The sequence below is a fragment of the Ascaphus truei genome, unplaced genomic scaffold (assembly GCF_040206685.1).
Source record: "Ascaphus truei isolate aAscTru1 unplaced genomic scaffold, aAscTru1.hap1 HAP1_SCAFFOLD_1316, whole genome shotgun sequence".
Taxonomy (NCBI): Eukaryota; Metazoa; Chordata; class Amphibia; order Anura; family Ascaphidae; genus Ascaphus; species Ascaphus truei.
The window spans coordinates 64,368-84,064 of record NW_027454192.1 but is presented as its reverse complement, the minus strand read 5'-3'; the positions used below and the strand labels follow the sequence as shown (position 1 = coordinate 84,064).

At 47.6% G+C, this 19,697-nt stretch overlaps 1 protein-coding gene across 1 annotated transcript in view; it reads left to right on the top strand.

Moving 5' to 3' along the window:
• LOC142475665 (intraflagellar transport protein 172 homolog) overlaps positions 1-19,697 on the top strand; it is a gene marked incomplete at its 3' end in the record, with an annotated part of 87,804 nt that overhangs the window by 10,799 nt on the left and 57,308 nt on the right. The window contains exon 2 of the mRNA XM_075581437.1: positions 11,814-11,950. Within this exon, the coding sequence (XP_075437552.1) occupies positions 11,814-11,950 (137 nt within the window). The remainder of the gene's footprint in view (positions 1-11,813; positions 11,951-19,697) is intronic.

Sequence of the window (19,697 nt, the reverse complement as noted above, 5' to 3'; positions counted from 1 at the left end):
CTATCTTATCTAACTCATGTTGTACCTTGCCACTCTGATCTTGGATGAAAACACAACATTGTTCTTTAATTAGGGCACATACACCTCCTTTTGATGCTAAAATGTAATCTAAAGCCATTCTGTTTTGTAAGGCCATAAGCCTGATCTGAACCTGTTCTTGGTTTAATGATGAAATTAAAAACTGCAAAATTAAGGCCACATCCTTCCTGTAAATTGTTATCTGACTGAACATACATTTTTACACAGGTTTCATTGGTTGGTGGAGACACTTGACCCATAAATTGATTCTTGTTCCTAGTGTGTGATACACCCTTTAAAGAAGTTCCCTTAAAAATTGGGAAAATACAGAAATTATACACATAATACTAAAACCCTTATTTTATGTACGCAACCTTTCTTTGGATATGCAGTTGCTAGATAAAGGAAATTGCATCTATCTCTATCATCATATAATTTTAGAATCATCACAACATTCTATTACTGAGAATTGAGGGGGTTTGGTATCTGTGGAAGCGAAATGCATGATCCTCACCCCTGCACGCATTATATACATCATTCACTCTGAATATCAGAACAGACAATGTCTGCGATGGTCAACATGGCTGACTTATGATCCTTTCCTTGTGGCTGACACACCCCCTGGGTGACCCCCTCCTCTCGTTGGAGGTGCAACACACTTCTGGATCAAAGTTTTGCTGCATATGACACATACATAGAGAGTGAAGAGTACTGCCAAAACACATACAAGAGCTTTCACAAGCCACGCTTCCAGGAAACCAATCCTCCCATCAAGGCTCAATTCTACATACACCTTAAATTTCTAACTTAAACACACTCTAAAGAATAAAAATATTGAGTCTCTGAAAAATGAAATGTTCTGATAGAAATCAGGAATATTGAGTCTCTAAAAAATAGAATGTTTTGAGTCTTTGAAAAAATGAAATGTTCCTGATAAGACCAGGCCTCTGCCTGGTATCTTATTTTCCTCGTTGGTTAACGGTCAAAGTTTATGTCTCGTCAAAACGTTTACTTGATGCGGCTGTGCTTTAGATGACTTTGGTCTTTGGTGGAGCTGGAATGAGCTTTACTGTACTTTGGGTCCAGGGAAAGAACTCTGCCACTTTAATTGCTGTATTGGTGGTTAGTATGGGCCCTTTCATCTGGGATGAAGAGCATGCTTGTTTAGGAACTACTTGACCTTTAACTCCGTCTCGTGTAGGTGCACTTTTATCATACCTTATGCCTAGAGAGACTCAAAAAATATATTAGTGGCATACAATACTTATTAATTGTTTTATTACCAATAGATGGTCCTTAATTTGTTCCTTTGAACTACTGATAGTCATAAGTCATCCCATAAGTGTCTCATAGGGAGATAATTTATACCTAGGAACAAATTCTTGTATCAATGTGTTTACTACTGTCTTAACATCCGCATATAGACAGAGGTATCTCCTATTAATGCTCCTCATATTTAAAACTAAGCAGCTAATGTGGACTTTACTGTACTACAATCTAAGTTCCTAAGGCTTTGGGCCTCAGTCATTGTCAAACCAATTGCTTCCATAATCAACTCTATCCTGTCTACAGGCCATATCCCTAAGACCTGGAAAACTACCAGAGCTGTCCCAATCTTCAAAAGTGGGGACAAAAACACTGTCTCAAACTACAGACCAATATCTCTTCTCCCAATACACACTTGCTCTCATTCATGCCTCACTATCATCTCCTCCGATGCAAATGGTATCAACCTTTTCATAAAATACTAACTAACCTTAAAACTTGCCCCACAAATTAAACATCCCAATAGCCTGCACTCATGGCTATTATTTCACACACAGTCACTCCTACCACACCCATTGTGGCCAAGCACTGCCATCTACAGCACTTATTCCCTCACCTGCTATCTCTGTAAATTCCCCTCAAACCTTAGATTGTAAGCTCTTAAGGGCAGGGATTTCCTTTCCTATTGTCTGATTTTGCTGCACTTACTATTCTATCATAATTCCCTCTACTGTATTCTTTATGAAGTGCTGAGAACATTTTTGACGCTATATATATAAAGTCATACATTGCAATACACTACTATCCAAAGTCATGGACAAAAATGTGTTCACTCCCAATTAAACAATTACTATACTAAGACAAATGCCCCAAGCCAATTCCTGTCAGGCCTCCACCCCAAACACTCCATTGTAACTATTCTGCTAAAATGTGAAATGCCTTGCATATAATATATACCCTGCTCACTTATGTAACTGTATTTGTAAATATGTATCACCTGTCCTTTAACTTTATACCTAGAACATATCCAAAAATGAGAGGTGACTCCCAATGCACCACTTTGCAAAACATTCTACAAATATTTTAGCAATAACTACTGCTTATAATAAAATTGTACACCTATGGAAAAATAAATGGTTAAAAGTTATAAAATATATCACATATTCAGTTAATAGACAAATGATTTTGTATAAGACTTCACACTAATGTCTTGCTTTATATAATCTCTTTGCACAGTGCTGAGCACACGGTCAGCTTTATCATTTTAAAGACACTCTGCATATTCATCTGACTAAAGAAAAAATATTTTCTATAAGACTTGTTTCCGGGCAAAGAGCCATTTTGTTTCTGGGCGTTTCGCCAATTGACCCTGAAAAGATAAGATAACGATACACCACGGCTTCCTCCTGAAAAATAATTATTATTGGATTGGAATTTTTGCTTAAAGTTTAAATACATGGAGCTTTATCCAGAGCCCTAAGAACTACATTTTTTATGACCTTTCAAAAATTAACCAACGGGCTTTTATATAGCTGAGGTTCATATAATTTCTTAACACACAAATAACGCCACACGCTCATGCTATCTCCCTCCACTCAGTTTTCTTTAATGCCTTCTGTATGAACTTTCATAGTTTCACTGATTTAATTCACTACAAATTTATGCTATCCTGTTGCAATTCTGTCCTTTCTCAAGCTACACAAACCTATTTCTTTCCATTAATCAACACTCATAAGTCTACCCCACACAAATTCTTCCTTCATCTCACCTCAGGACTTTTGCTGACTATTTTTAAGAAAGAGGTTGAATCCATACACCAGAACATTCCCTCTTCCTCCTATCCTACTTTGCTTCCAACTCTCTACCTGCTTTCCTTGACTCTTTTTCCACTGTCTCAAAAGAGTGTCACCATCACTGTTGATCTCCTCTTCTCCCTCTAATCTGCTACATTTCCATTCTCCTTCAAACATGTAATAGTTATACCATGACTCAAAAATAGCAAGCTTGACCCTACCTCTCTTTCTAACTACTGAACTTGTCTTGCATTCTCCTGCTTGCTCCATTTTCTCACACCCATTCTCTCCTTAACCCTCTACAATCTGACTTCTGCACTGCTCCCTCCACGGAGACAATTCTCACTAAAATAACTCATGACCTATATGCTGCCCAAGACAGAGGTCATTACACTCTGCTCCTATTACTCCACCTCTCTGAAGCATTTGCCTCTGTGGACCACACTCTTCTCTTTTCTCTGTACACACTCTCTCTAGGTGACCTAATAACATCTCTTAGGTTTAAATATCACCTCTATGCTGACAACACCACCATTTACTTTTCAATCCCTGACCTTACACCTGCCATACAAACCTACGTTTCTGAATGTCTCTCTGTTATCTCATCCTGGAAGACCCTCTTTCGCCTTAAATTTAACATGGCAAAAACAGAGTTCCTCATACTTCCTCCCAAACCTGACCCTATTATCTCCTTCCACATTACTCTTGAATCTTTCATCCAGTAGCTCAAGCACGCTGCTTAGGGGTCACTCCCAACTCCTCTCTCATATTCTCCTCTTTCATTCAAAACATTTCTATAACTGTCGCTTTTTCCTCCACAATATTACAAAGATACACCTGTTTCTCTGTTGCTCAACTATTAAAAACTCTGATTCAGACCCTCATTCTCTCCCCTCTTGATTACTGTAATCCCCTGCTATCCCAGCTTCCTGACTTTCACCTGTCTTCCCTACTATCTATCCCAAACGCTGCTGCGAGAATCACTCTACTCTTTAAACTCTGATTCTGCGTTTCCCCTCCTGAAATTCCTCTCCTGGCTTCTAATCAAGTCCTACTGTTTCTGTATGCTCTCCCTACCTACCAAGTAGATTGTAAGCTCCTCAGAGCAGTGACTTCTCTTTGATCAACTTTTACTTTTATGTCTGGATCACTTATTCTATGACCTCTTACCTTTACCATTTGATAACTATATGATTACGACATGCACCACTCCTGTGAAGCGCTGAGCCTATTAATGGCGTTCTATACATGAAAACATACAATACAATATATACTTCAAACAATGCTTATGAGCTTTTACCCATATTTTTAAACACAAAATATTCCATGTGTTTTTACTGGTTACACACAATACAGAACACACACAATACAGACACCCAAAGAACATAGACACAAACTTCTCTCCTACACAGCGAATCAGCTTCTCATATAAATAACCTGCTTTTATTCTCTTTCTAGTTGCCATTAGAACAGAAGGAAAAAGAATATTTTCTGGTTCAAAAGACCTATTCGTGTGGCCAGTACGAACAAATCTTTTCAATTCCATTCTTTTTCTTCTACTCTCTCTCTCTTAGGGCTGCTCTGCAATTACTGGCAACATGTCCTACCTTTTTACACTTATAACACTTTATGTCCCTTCCAAACAATATACACACAGTCTCTAATTTTATCCCAATTTTTGCATATAAACCTTTCATAAAAATAACCCTCTACTTCCTCAACACCACATATGCCTTAATTATCTATCGGCAAATTCACTTGCTATTTCTTTCCTATTCACTTTCTTTTTCACTTGTTATTATATTAACTTCTGTCCTGGCAATGGTAAAAACTAATGCAGCGGGACCCTTCTGTCCCTCAACATAATTCTTTTGACCCATATTAACGTAAGGTATGTTTCCCTGTGGGATTCAAAAACACACGAGAAGGCGCTCCCTGAGCTTATCAATCCCACAGAAAAAGACCCCTCTTTCATTTAAACATCTGCGCAATTAGTTGATAATAGTACAAACAAAAACAGTGCCATTCACTGGCCAACAAAATATTTATATTGTCTCTTTTCGTTCTCTGTATTCATTCTTTATTATTTTCGTCTGCAGACACACAATCCTTTGAGAATTTTTCGTTTCCCATTATTCCCCTGTTACAGAAATCAAATTTAATTGACCTGTACAATACTTCTTCGGTTACAGAAATCAAATTTAATTGACCTGTACAATACTTCGGCTACAGCAATCAACTGTTAATTGACCTGTACAATTTAGCGTTACAATAATCAACGCAAGCTGATTACGTACAACTCTTTTGGCATGTTATTGTTCTGAATAGTGTAAATATGCAGATAAGGACCTGTCACGAGACTGTTCCCCAATCACATTTTCTCACCATAACTATACCAAAGAAAAACTTGAATCACTTCAGCGGGTCCAACCCAGTCCTGATAAACCTTATACTTTTATAACATGGATACAGATAAGACTTTCTAACCAGATATCCATGAATAACTCACTTGGTATGTAAATGACAAAACAGAGCAAATGTACAATCAGGGACCCGTCCTGCTCAGACAACAAAAATATTTATCACAACCCAGGACGGTCTGAAAACAATCCCTTTAAGCACAAAAACACTCACTTTCATCACCAAAACACCAAAACCTTTAACGGGACTCTTACCTTAGCCCCTAACAACTCTTAACAACTCTTACACTTTAAAATGAATACAGGAACAGAGAATAATAAATTCACGTGAAACTGCTAGGGATTCTTACTCGTCACATCAGATAAGACACCGTTCAAAAATCAGCTCCCCGCACCACTCAAAACAATTTAATCAGGCTGTTTGTCTAAAAAATGCAGGTAGCCTTACCTTGATTCATATGTGAGCTCAGGTTTGAGTGATGGAGGAGTGATTCATCCGGGTGCTCGATTCCGATGATATTGAGTCCCTATGAGGATTGCGCCATCTGTGGAAAGCGTAAATAAAAACACAGTCTGAGGTTATTTTGAAACAGAATAACACGTGAATTTATTCAAGTCAAGTGCACAACGGAGACCTTCAAAACAAAAGCTCTCTCAATAATAACACGATATGCCATATATTTATACCCTAAATCCTAAAGCTCCACCCCTTTATGGGGGGGCTTGCACGTCACTAAACATTACCTCATTTTGTAATACATAACAATACTAAAGCTGATGTCATTTTGTAATACATAATAATATTGTATAACTGCCTGTCAGCTAGAAACCATTCTGGGGTTAAATGGGATGTGCCTATTCTGTCGCCTAGCAATATGTTATGAGAATAAATTCTACTGCAAGAATCTAAACTTATCTCATGGGTTCTCATAACTTTTAGCCTGTTTACACTTTCAATTTGAAGCTGATTGGATGAGGAAGAGTCAATAAATTTAGCTAGGAGCAAAAATTCCATTCCTCTGCTTCACACATTTGTTTATACAGAAATGTAACACAGAAATTAAGACTCACAGAGACAAGACAAGATGGCGGATTGAAATATTCACACAAAATGGCTTCATGCTAAATGCTGTTATGTTGTTATGCCAGACCCCCTAATATCTCATCTTTGTCAACACTATTCCAGCAGTTATTTCCCATCCCAGTTGGGGAGGCGGGGGAGTCACCTGATCTTCTAACGTTCTCATTATACACTATTCCAGCAGTTATTTCCCATCCCAGCTGGGGATGCGGGGGTGTCACCTGATCTTCTAACGCTTCTCATAATACACTATTCCAGCAGTTATTTCCCATCCCAACTGGGGAGGCGGGGGAGTCACCTGATCTTCTAACGTTCTCATAATACACTATTCCAGCAGTTATTTCCCATCCCAGTTGGGGAGGCGGGGGAGTCACCTGATCTTCTAACGTTCTCATTATACACTATTCCAGCAGTTATTTCCCATCACAGCTGGGGATGCGGGGGAGTCACCCGATCTTCTAACGTTCTCATTATACACTATTCCAGCAGTTATTTCCCATCCCAACTGGGGAGGCGGGGGAGTCACCCGATCTTCTTCTTCTAACGCTTTTCATAATACACTATTCCAGCAGTTATTTCCCATCCCAGCTGGGGAGGCGGGGGAGTCACCTGATCTTCTAACGTTCTCATAATACACTATTCCAGCAGTTATTTCCCATCCCAGCTGGGGAAGCGGGGGAGTCACCTGATCTTCTAACTCTTCTCATAATAAACTATTCCAGCAGTTATTTCCCATCCCAACTGGGGAGGCGGGGGAGTCACCTGATCTTCTAACGTTCTCATAATACAGTATTCCAGCAGTTATTTCCCATCCCAGCTGGGGAGGCGGGGGAGTCACCTGATCTTCTAACACTTCTCATAATACACTATTCCAGCAGTTATTTCCCATCCCAGCTGGGGAGGCGGGGGAGTCACCTGATCTTCTAACGTTCTCATAATACAGTATTCCAGCAGTTATTTCCCATCCCAATTGGGGAGGCTGGGGAGTCACCTGATCTTCTAACGCTTCTCATAATACACTATTCCAGCAGTTATTTCCCATCCCAGCTGGGGAGGCGGGCAAGTCACCTGATCTTTTAACGCTTCTCATAATACACTATTCCAGCAGTTATTTCCCATCCCAGCTGGGGAGGCGGGGAGTCACCTGATCTTCTAACGCTTCTCATAATACACTATTCCAGCAGTTATTTCCCATCCCGGCGGGGGAGCCACCTGATCTTCTAATGCTTATCATAATACACTATTCCAGCAGTTATTTCCCATCCCAGCTGGGGAGGCGGGGGAGTCACCTGATCTTCTAACGCTTCTCATAATACACTATTCCAGCAGTTATTTCCCATCCCAGCTGGGGAGGCGGGGGAGTCACCTGATCTTCTAACGTTCTCATAATACACTATTCCAGCAGTTATTTCCCATCCCAGCTGGGGAGGCGCGGGAGTCACCTGATCTTCTAACGCTTCTCATAATACACTATTCCAGCAGTTATTTCCCATCCCAATTGGGGAGGCGGGGGAGTCACCTGATCTTCTAACGTTCTTATAATACACTATTCCAGCAGTTATTTCCCTTCCCAGCTGGGGAGGTGGGGGAGTCACCTGATCTTCTAACGCTTCTCATAATACACTATTCTAGCAGTTATTTCCCATCCCAATTGGGGAGGCGGGGGAGTCACCTGATCTTCTAACGTTCTCATAATACATTATTCCAGCAGTTATTTCCCTTCCCAGCTGGGGAGGCGGGGGAGTCACCTGATCTTCTAACGCTTCTCATAATACACTATTCTAGCAGTTATTTCCCATCCCAGCTGGGGAGGCGGGGGAGTCACCTGATCTTCTAACGCTTCTCATAATACACTATTCCAGCAGTTATTTCCCATCCCAGCTGGGGAGTCGGGGGAGTCACCTGATCTTCTAAAGCTTCTCATAATACACTATTCCCGCAGTTATTTCCCATCCCAGCTGGGGAGGCGGGGGAGTCACCTGATCTTCTAACGTTCTCATAATACAGTATTCCAGCAGTTATTTCCCATCCCAGCTGGGAGGCGGGGGAGTCACCTGATCTTCTAACGTTCTCATAATACACTATTCCAGCAGTTATTTCCCATCTCGGCGGGGGAGTCACCTGATCTTCTAACGCTTCTCATAATACACTATTCCAGCAGTTATTTCCCATCCCAGCTGGGGAGGCGGGGGAGTCACCTGATCTTATAACGCTTCTCATAATACACTATTCCAGCAGTTATTTCCCATCCCGGCAGGGGGAGCCACCTGATCTTCTAACGCTTCTCATAATACACTATTCCAGCAGTTATTTCCCATCCCAGCTGGGGAGTCGGGGGAGTCACCTGATCTTCTAAAGCTTCTCATAATACACTATTCCAGCAGTTATTTCCCATCCCAGCTGGGGTGGCGGGGGTGTCACCTGATCTTCTAACGTTCTCATAATACAGTATTCCAGCAGTTATTTCCCATCCCAGCTGGGGAGGCGGGGGAGTCACCTGATCTTCTAACGCTTCTCATAATACACTATTCCAGCAGTTATTTCCCATCCCAGCTGGGGAGGTGGGGGAGTCACCTGATCTTCTAACGCTTCTCATAATACACTATTCCATCATTTATTTCCCATCCCAGCTGGGGAGGCGGGGGAGTCACCTGATCTTCTAACGCTTCTCATAATATACTATTCCAGCAGTTATTTCACATCCCAGCTGGGGAGGCGGGGGAGTCACCTGATCTTCTAACGCTTCTCATAATACACTATTCCAGCAGTTATTTCCCATCCCAATTGGGGAGGCGGGGGAGTCACCTGATCTTCTAACGTTCTCATAATATACTATTCCAGCAGTTATTTCCCATCTCGGCGGGGGAGTCACCTGATCTTCTAACGCTTCTCATAATACACTATTCCAGCAGTTATTTCCCATCCCAGCTGGGGAGGCGGGAAAGTCACCTGATCTTCTAACGCTTCTCATAATACAGTATTCCTGCAGTTATTTCCCATCGCAGCTGGGGAGGCGGGGGAGTCACCTGATCTTCTAACGTTCTCATAATACACTATTCCAGCAGTTATTTCCCATCCCAGCTGGGGAGGCGGGGGAGTCACCTGATCTTCTAACGCTTCTCATAATACACTATTCCAGCAGTTATTTCCCATCCCGGCGTGGGAGCCACCTGATCTTCTAACGCTTCTCATAATACACTATTCCCGCAGTTATTTCCCATCCCAGCTGGGGAAGCGGGGTAGTCACCTGATCTTCTAACGCTTCTCATAATACAGTATTCCAGCAGTTATTTCCCATCCCAGCTGGGGAGGCGGGGGAGTCACCTGATCTTCTAACGTTCTCATAATACACTATTCCAGCAGTTATTTCCCATTCCAGCTGGGGAGGCGGGGGAGTCACCTGATCTTCTAACGTTCTCATAATACACTATTCCAGCAGTTATTTCCCATCCCAGCTGGGGAGGCGGGGGAGTCACCTGATCTTCTAACGCTTCTCATAATACACTCTTCCAGCAGTTATTTCCCAGCACAGCTGAGGAGGCGGGAGAGTCAGCTGATCTTCTAACGCTTCTCATAATACACTATTCCAGCAGTTATTTCCCAGCACAGCTGGGGAGGCGGGGGAGTCACCTGATCTTCTAACGCTTCTCATAATACACTATTCCAGCAGTTATTTCCCATTCCAGCTGTGGAGGCGGGGGAGTCACCTGATCTTCTAACGCTTCTCATAATACACTATTCCAGCAGTTATTTCCCATCCCAGCTGGGGAGGCGGGGGAGCCACCTGATCTTCTAATGCTTCTCATAATACACTATTCCAGCAGTTATTTCCCATCCCAGCTGGGGAGGCGGGGAAGTCACCTGATCTTCTAACGCTTCTCATAATACAGTATTCCAGCAGTTATTTCCCATCCCGGCGGGGGAGCCACCTGATCTTCTAACGCTTCTCATAATACACTATTCCCGCAGTTATTTCCCATCCCAGCTGGGGAAGCGGGGTAGTCACCTGATCTTCTAACGCTTCTCATAATACAGTATTCCAGCAGTTATTTCCCATCCCAGCTGGGGAGGCGGGGGAGTCACCTGATCTTCTAACGTTCTCATAATACACTATTCCAGCAGTTATTTCCCATCCCAGCTGGGAAGGCGGGGGAGTCACCTGATCTTCTAACGCGTCTCATAATACACTATTCCAGCAGTTATTTCCCATCCCAGCTTTGGAGGCGGGGGAGTCACCTGATCTTCTAACGCTTCTCATAATACACTATTCCAGCAGTTATTTCCCAGCACAGCTGAGGAGGCGGGAGAGTCAGCTGATCTTCTAACGCTTCTCATAATACACTACTCCAGCAGTTATTTCCCAGCACAGCTGGGGAGGCGGGGGAGTCACCTGATCTTCTAACGCTTCTCATAATACACTATTCCAGCAGTTATTTCCCATCCCAGCTGGGGAGGCGGGGGAGTCACCTGATCTTCTAACGCTTCTCATAATACACTATTCCAGCAGTTATTTCCCATCCCAGCTGGGGAGGCGGGGGAGCCACCTGATCTTCTAACGCTTCTCATAATACAGTATTCCAGCAGTTATTTCCCAGCACAGCTGGGGAGGCGGGGAGTCACCTGATCTTCTAACGCTTCTCATAATACAGTATTCCAGCAGTGATTTCCCATCCCAGCTGGGGAAGCGGGGGAGTCACCTGATCTTCTAACGTTCTCATAATACACTATTCCAGCAGTTATTTTCCATTCCAGCTGGGGAGGCGGGGGAGTCACCTGATCTTCTAACGCTTCTCATAATACACTATTCCAGCAGTTATTTCCCATCCCAGCTGGGGAGGCGGGGGAGTCACCTGATCTTCTAACGCTTCTCATAATACACTATTCCAGCAATTATTTCCCATCCCAGCTGGGGAGGCGGGGAAGTCACCTGATCTTCTAACGCTTCTCATAATACACTATTCCAGCAGTTATTTCCCATCCCAGCACATACATTTCAGCATATTAGACATTTTAGCAAGGGACAAAGGTTAAGCGATCATGCAGTATGGCCATCAGAAACACCATCGAACGCCATTATCCTTCCATCACCTGAGGCCAAACTCCCGCAGCTTCCTGCTGGGTTCTGATGATTGATAAATCTGATGCTGTTTTTGCAGTAGTCACAGGGCTGCAGGACACGGGTCTGGGGGTAGGGTCCATGTCTCATGGTAATAGGGCTTTTGGTGACTGTCACAGGGGGACATCGTGGACCTGGAGCGGAGTGAGGGGAAGACTGAAGTAATCGTGACTGAGGGAGTGAACACGGTCTCCTACACGCTGGACGAGGGACTCATAGAATTTGGGACCGCCATCGATGACGGAGATTACTACAGGTGAGGAGGCTCTGTCCTGTGATATATCTTTTGTACTGATAAACCTGCAGTGGTGTCTGCTGCAGGCGAGGATCCGGCTGCGGTATATTACTGTGAGTACAGGCGAGGGTCCGGCTGCGGTATGTTATTACTGTGAGTACAGGCGAGGGTCCGGCTGCGGTATGTTATTACTGTGAGTACAGGCGAGGGTCCGGCTGCGGTATGTTATTACTGTGAGTACAGGCGAGGGTCCGGCTGCGGTATGTTATTACTGTGAGTACAGACGAGGGTCCGGCTGCGGTATGTTATTACTGTGAGTACAGGCGAGGGTCCGGCTGCGGTATGTTATTACTGTGAGTACAGGCGAGGGTCCGGCTGCGGTATGTTATTACTGTGAGTACAGGCGAGGGTCCGGCTGCGGTATGTTATTACTGTGAGTACAGGCGAGGGTCCGGCTGCGGTATGTTATTACTGTGAGTACAGGCGAGGGTCCGGCTGCGGTATGTTATTACTGTGAGTACAGGCGAGGGTCCGGCTGCGGTGTGTTATTACTGTGAGTACAGGCGAGGGTCCGGCTGCGGTATGTTATTACTGTGAGTACAGGCGAGGGTCCGGCTGCGGTATGTTATTACTGTGAGTACAGGCGAGGGTCCGGCTGCGGTATGTTATTACGGGGGTGTGTACAGATGAAGGTCCGGCTGCGGTATGTTATTACTGTGAGTACAGGCGAGGGTCCGGCTGCGGTATGTTATTACTGTGAGTACAGGCGAGGGTCCGGCTGCGGTATGTTATTACTGTGAGTACAGGCGAGGGTCCGGCTGCGGTATGTTATTACTGTGAGTACAGGCGAGGATCCGGCTGCGGTATGTTATTACTGTGAGTACAGGCGAGGGTCCGGCTGTGGTATATTACTGTGAGTACAGGCGAGGGTCCGGCTGCGGTATGTTATTACTGTGAGTACAGGCGAGGGTCCGGCTGCGGTATGTTATTACTGTGAGTACAGGCGAGGGTCCGGCTGTGGTATATTACTGTGAGTACAGGCGAGGGTCCAGCTGTGGTATATTACTGTGGGTACAGGCGAGGGTCCGGCTGCGGTGTGTTATTACTGTGTGTACAGGCGAGGGTCCGGCTGCGGTATGTTATTACTGTGAGTACAGGCGAGGGTCCGGCTGCGGTATGTTATTACTGTGAGTACAGGCGAGGGTCCGGCTGCGGTGTGTTATTACTGTGAGTACAGGCGAGGATCCGGCTGCGGTATGTTATTACTGTGAGTACAGGCGAGGGTCCGGCTGCGGTATGTTATTACTGTGAGTACAGGCGAGGGTCCGGCTGTGGTATATTACTGTGAGTACAGGCGAGGGTCCGGCTGCGGTATGTTATTACTGTGAGTACAGGCGAGGATCCGGCTGTGGTATATTACTGTGAGTACAGGCGAGGGTCCGGCTGCGGTATGTTATTACTGTGAGTACAGGCGAGGGTCCGGCTGCGGTATGTTATTACTGTGAGTACAGGCGAGGGTCCGGCTGCGGTATGTTATTACTGTGAGTACAGGCGAGGGTCCGGCTGCGGTATGTTATTACTGTGAGTACAGGCGAGGGTCCGGCTGCGGTATGTTATTACTGTGAGTACAGGCGAGGGTCCGGCTGCGGTATGTTATTACTGTGAGTACAGGCGAGGGTCCGGCTGCGGTATGTTATTACTGTGAGTACAGGCGAGGGTCGGGCTGCGGTATGTTATTACTTTGTGTACAGGCGAGGGTCCGGCTGCGGTATGTTATTACTGTGAGTACAGGCGAGGGTCCGGCTGCGGTATGTTATTACTGTGAGTACAGGCGAGGGTCCGGCTGCGGTATGTTATTACTGTGAGTACAGGCGAGGGTCCGGCTGCGGTATGTTATTACTGTGAGTACAGGCGAGGGTCCGGCTGCGGTATGTTATTACTGTGTGTACAGACGAGGGTCCGGCTGCGGTGTGTTATTACTGTGAGTACAGGCGAGGGTCCGGCTGCGGTATGTTATTACTGTGAGTACAGGCGAGGGTCCGGCTGCGGTATGTTATTACTGTGAGTAGAGGCGAGGGTCCGGCTGCGGTATGTTATTACTGTGAGTACAGGCGAGGGTCCGGCTGCGGTATGTTATTACTGTGAGTACAGGCGAGGGTCCGGCTGCGGTATGTTATTACTGTGAGTACAGGCGAGGGTCCGGCTGCGGTATGTTATTACTGTGTGTACAGACGAGGGTCCGGCTGCGGTATGTTATTACTGTGGGTACAGGCGAGGGTCCGGCTGCGGTATGTTATTACTGTGAGTACAGGCGAGGGTCCGGCTGCGGTATGTTATTACTGTGAGTACAGGCGAGGGTCCGGCTGCGGTATGTTATTACTGTGAGTACAGGCGAGGGTCCGGCTGCGGTATGTTATTACTGTGAGTACAGGCGAGGGTCCGGCTGCGGTATGTTATTACTGTGAGTACAGGCGAGGGTCCGGCTGCGGTATGTTATTACTGTGAGTACAGGCGAGGGTCCGGCTGCGGTGTGTTATTACTGTGAGTACAGGCGAGGGTCCGGCTGCGGTGTGTTATTACTGTGGGTACAGGCGAGGGTCCGGCTGCGGTATGTTATTACTGTGGGTACAGGCGAGGGTCCGGCTGCGGTATATTATTACTGTGAGTACAGGCGAGGGTCCGGCTGCGGTATGTTATTACTGTGAGTACAGGCGAGGGTCCGGCTGCGGTATGTTATTACTGTGGGTACAGGCGAGGGTCCGGCTGCGGTATGTTATTACTGTGAGTACAGGCGAGGGTCCGGCTGCGGTATGTTATTACTGTGAGTACAGGCGAGGGTCCGGCTGCGGTATGTTATTACTGTGAGTACAGGCGAGGGTCCGGCTGCGGTATGTTATTACTGTGAGTACAGGCGAGGGTCCGGCTGCGGTATGTTATTACTGTGAGTACAGGCGATGGTCCGGCTGCGGTATGTTGTTACGGGGTGTGTACAGGCGAGGGTCCGGCTGCGGTATGTTATTACTGTGAGTACAGGCGAGGGTCCGGCTGCGGTATGTTATTACTGTGAGTACAGGCGAGGGTCCGGCTGCGGTATGTTATTACTGTGAGTACAGGCGAGGGTCCGGCTGCGGTATGTTATTACTGTGAGTACAGGCGAGGGTCCGGCTGCGGTATGTTATTACTGTGAGTACAGACGAGGGTCCGGCTGCGGTATGTTATTACTGTGAGTACAGACGAGGGTCCGGCTGCGGTATGTTATTACTGTGAGTACAGGCGAGGGTCCGGCTGCGGTATGTTATTACTGTGGGTACAGGCGAGGTTCCGGCTGCGGTATATTATTACTGTGGGTACAGGCGAGGGTCCGGCTGCGGTATGTTATTACTGTGAGTACAGACGAGGTTCCGGCTGCGGTATATTATTACTGTGGGTACAGGCGAGGGTCCGGCTGCGGTATGTTATTACTGTGAGTACAGGCGAGGGTCCGGCTGCGGTGTGTTATTACTGTGAGTACAGGCGAGGGTCCGGCTGCGGTATGTTATTACTGTGAGTACAGGCGAGGGTCCGGCTGCGGTATGTTATTACTGTGAGTACAGGCGAGGGTCCGGCTGCGGTGTGTTATTACAGGGAGTACAGGCGAGGGTCCGGCTGCGGTATGTTATTACTGTGAGTACAGGCGAGGGTCCGGCTGCGGTATGTTATTACTGTGTGTTCAGACGAGGGTCGGGCTGCGGTATGTTATTACTGTGAGTACAGGCGAGGGTCCGGCTGCGGTATGTTATTACTGTGAGTACAGGCGAGGGTCCGGCTGCGGTATGTTATTACTGTGTGTTCAGACGAGGGTCGGGCTGCGGTATGTTATTACTGTGAGTACAGGCGAGGGTCCGGCTGCGGTATGTTATTACTGTGTGTACAGGCGAGGGTCCGGCTGCGGTATGTTATTACTGTGAGTACAGGCGAGGGTCCGGCTGCGGTATGTTATTACTGTGGGTACAGGCGAGGGTCCGGCTGCGGTATGTTATTACTGTGGGTACAGGCGAGGGTCCGGCTGCGGTATGTTATTACTGTGAGTACAGGCGAGGGTCCGGCTGCGGTATGTTATTACTGTGAGTACAGGCGAGGGTCCGGCTGCGGTATGTTATTACTGTGAGTACAGGCGAGGGTCCGGCTGCGGTATGTTATTACTGTGAGTACAGGCGAGGGTCCGGCTGCGGTATGTTATTACTGTGGGTACAGGCGAGGTTCCGGCTGCGGTATATTATTACTGTGGGTACAGGCGAGGGTCCGGCTGCGGTATGTTATTACTGTGAGTACAGACGAGGTTCCGGCTGCGGTATATTATTACTGTGGGTACAGGCGAGGGTCCGGCTGCGGTATGTTATTACTGTGAGTACAGGCGAGGGTCCGGCTGCGGTGTGTTATTACTGTGAGTACAGGCGAGGGTCCGGCTGCGGTATGTTATTACTGTGAGTACAGGCGAAGGTCCGGCTGCGGTATGTTATTACTGTGAGTACAGGCGAGGGTCCGGCTGCGGTGTGTTATTACAGGGAGTACAGGCGAGGGTCCGGCTGCGGTATGTTATTACTGTGAGTACAGGCGAGGGTCCGGCTGCGGTATGTTATTACTGTGTGTTCAGACGAGGGTCGGGCTGCGGTATGTTATTACTGTGAGTACAGACGAGGGTCCGGCTGCGGTATGTTATTACTGTGAGTACAGGCGAGGGTCCGGCTGCGGTATGTTATTACTGTGAGTACAGGCGAGGGTCCGGCTGCGGTATGTTATTACTGTGAGTACAGGCGAGGGTCCGGCTGCGGTATGTTATTACTGTGTGTTCAGACGAGGGTCGGGCTGCGGTATGTTATTACTGTGAGTACAGGCGAGGGTCCGGCTGCGGTATGTTATTACTGTGTGTACAGGCGAGGGTCCGGCTGCGGTATGTTATTACTGTGAGTACAGGCGATTGTCCGGCTGCGGTATGTTATTACTGTGGGTACAGGCGAGGGTCCGGCTGCGGTATGTTATTACTGTGGGTACAGGCGAGGGTCCGGCTGCGGTATGTTATTACTGTGAGTACAGGCGAGGGTCCGGCTGCGGTATGTTATTACTGTGAGTACAGGCGAGGGTCCGGCTGCGGTATGTTATTACTGTGAGTACAGGCGAGGGTCCGGCTGCGGTATGTTATTACTGTGAGTACAGGCGAGTGTCCGGCTGCGGTATGTTATTACTGTGAGTACAGGCGAGGGTCCGGCTGCGGTATGTTATTACTGTGAGTACAGGCGAGGGTCCGGCTGCGGTATGTTATTACTGTGAGTACAGGCGAGGGTCCGGCTGCGGTATGTTATTACTGTGAGTACAGGCGAGGGTCTGGCTGCGGTATGTTATTACTGTGAGTACAGGCGAGGGTCCGGCTGCGGTATGTTATGACTGTGAGTACAGGCGAGGGTCCGGCTGCGGTATGTTATTACTGTGAGTACAGGCGAGGGTCCGGCTGCGGTATGTTATGACTGTGAGTACAGGCGAGGGTCCGGCTGCGGTATGTTATTACTGTGAGTACAGGCGAGGGTCCGGCTGCGGTATGTTATTACTGTGTGTACAGGCGAGGGTCCGGCTGCGGTGTGTTATTACTGTGAGTACAGGCGAGGGTCCGGCTGCGGTATGTTATTACTGTGAGTACAGGCGAGGGTCCGGCTGCGGTATGTTATTACTGTGAGTACAGGCGAGGGTCCGGCTGCGGTATGTTATTACAGTGAGTACAGGCGAGGGTCCGGCTGCGGTATGTTATTACTGTGAGTACAGGCGAGGGTCCGGCTGCGGTATGTTATTACTGTGAGTACAGACGAGGGTCCGGCTGCGGTATGTTATTACTGTGGGTACAGACGAGGGTCCGGCTGCGGTATGTTATTACTGTGAGTACAGGCGAGGGTCCGGCTGCGGTATGTTATTACTGTGAGTACAGGCGAGGGTCCGGCTGCGGTATGTTATTACTGTGAGTACAGGCGAGGGTCCGGCTGCGGTATGTTATTACTGTGAGTACAGGCGAGGGTCCGGCTGCGGTATATTATTACAGTGAGTACAGGCGAGGGTCCGGCTGCGGTATGTTATTACTGTGTGTACAGGCGAGGGTCCGGCTGCGGTATGTTATTACAGTGAGTACAGGCGAGGGTCCGGCTGCGGTATATTACTGTGAGTACAGGCGAGGGTCCGGCTGCGGTATATTATTACTGTGGGTACAGGCGAGGGTCCGGCTGCGGTATGTTATTACTGTGAGTACAGACGAGGGTCGGGCTGCGGTATGTTATTACTGTGAGTACAGGCGAGGGTCCGGCTGCGGTATGTTATTACTGTGAGTACAGACGAGGGTCCGGCTGCGGTATATTATTACTGTGAGTACAGACGAGGATCCGGCTGCGGTATGTTATTACTGTGTGTACAGGCGAGGGTCCGGCTGCGGTATGTTATTACTGTGAGTACAGGCGAGGGTCCGGCTGCGGTATGTTATTACTGTGAGTACAGGCGAGGGTCCGGCTGCGGTATGTTATTAGTGTGAGTACAGGCGAGGGTCCGGCTGCGGTGTGTTATTACTGTGAGTACAGGCGAGGGTCCGGCTGCGGTATGTTATTACTGTGAGTACAGGCGAGGGTCCGGCTGCGGTATGTTATTACTGTGAGTACAGGCGAGGGTCCGGCTGCGGTATGTTATTACTGTGTGTACAGGCGAGGGTCCGGCTGCGGTATGTTATTACAGTGAGTACAGGCGAGGGTCCGGCTGCGGTATATTACTGTGAGTACAGGCGAGGGTCCGGCTGCGGTATGTTATTACTGTGTGTACAGGCGAGGGTCCGGCTGCGGTATGTTATTACTGTGTGTACAGGCGAGGGTCCGGCTGCGGTATGTTATTACAGTGAGTACAGGCGAGGGTCCGGCTGCGGTATATTACTGTGAGTACAGGCGAGGGTCCGGCTGCGGTATGTTATTACTGTGAGTACAGGCGAGGGTCCGGCTGCGGTGTGTTATTACTGTGAGTACAGGCGAGGGTCCGGCTGCGGTGTGTTATTACTGTGAGTACAGGCGAGGGTCCGGCTGCGGTATGTTATTACTGTGAGTACAGGCGAGGGTCCGGCTGCGGTATGTTATTACTGTGAGTACAGGCGAGGGTCCGGCTGCGGTATGTTATTACTGTGAGTACAGGCGAGGGTCCGGCTGCGGTATGTTATTACTGTGAGTACAGGCGAGGGTCCGGCTGCGGTATGTTATTACTGTGGGTACAGGCGAGGGTCCGGCTGCGGTGTGTTATTACTGTGAGTACAGGCGAGGGTCCGGCTGCGGTATGTTATTACTGTGGGTACAGGCGAGGGTCCGGCTGCGGTGTGTTATTACTGTGAGTACAGGCGAGGGTCCGGCTGCGGTATGTTATTACTGTGAGTACAGGCGAGGGTCCGGCTGCGGTGTGTTATTACTGTGAGTACAGGCGAGGGTCCGGCTGCGGTATGTTATTACTGTGTGTACAGGCGAGGGTCCGGCTGCGGTATGTTATTACTGTGAGTACAGACGAGGGTCCGGCTGCGGTATGTTATTACTGTGAGTACAGACGAGGGTCCGGCTGCGGTATGTTATTACTGTGAGTACAGGCGAGGGTCCGGCTGCGGTATGTTATTACTGTGAGTACAGGCGAGGGTCCGGCTGCGGTATGTTATTACTGTGAGTACAGGCGAGGGTCCGGCTGCGGTATGTTATTACTGTGAGTACAGGCGAGGGTCCGGCTGCGGTATGTT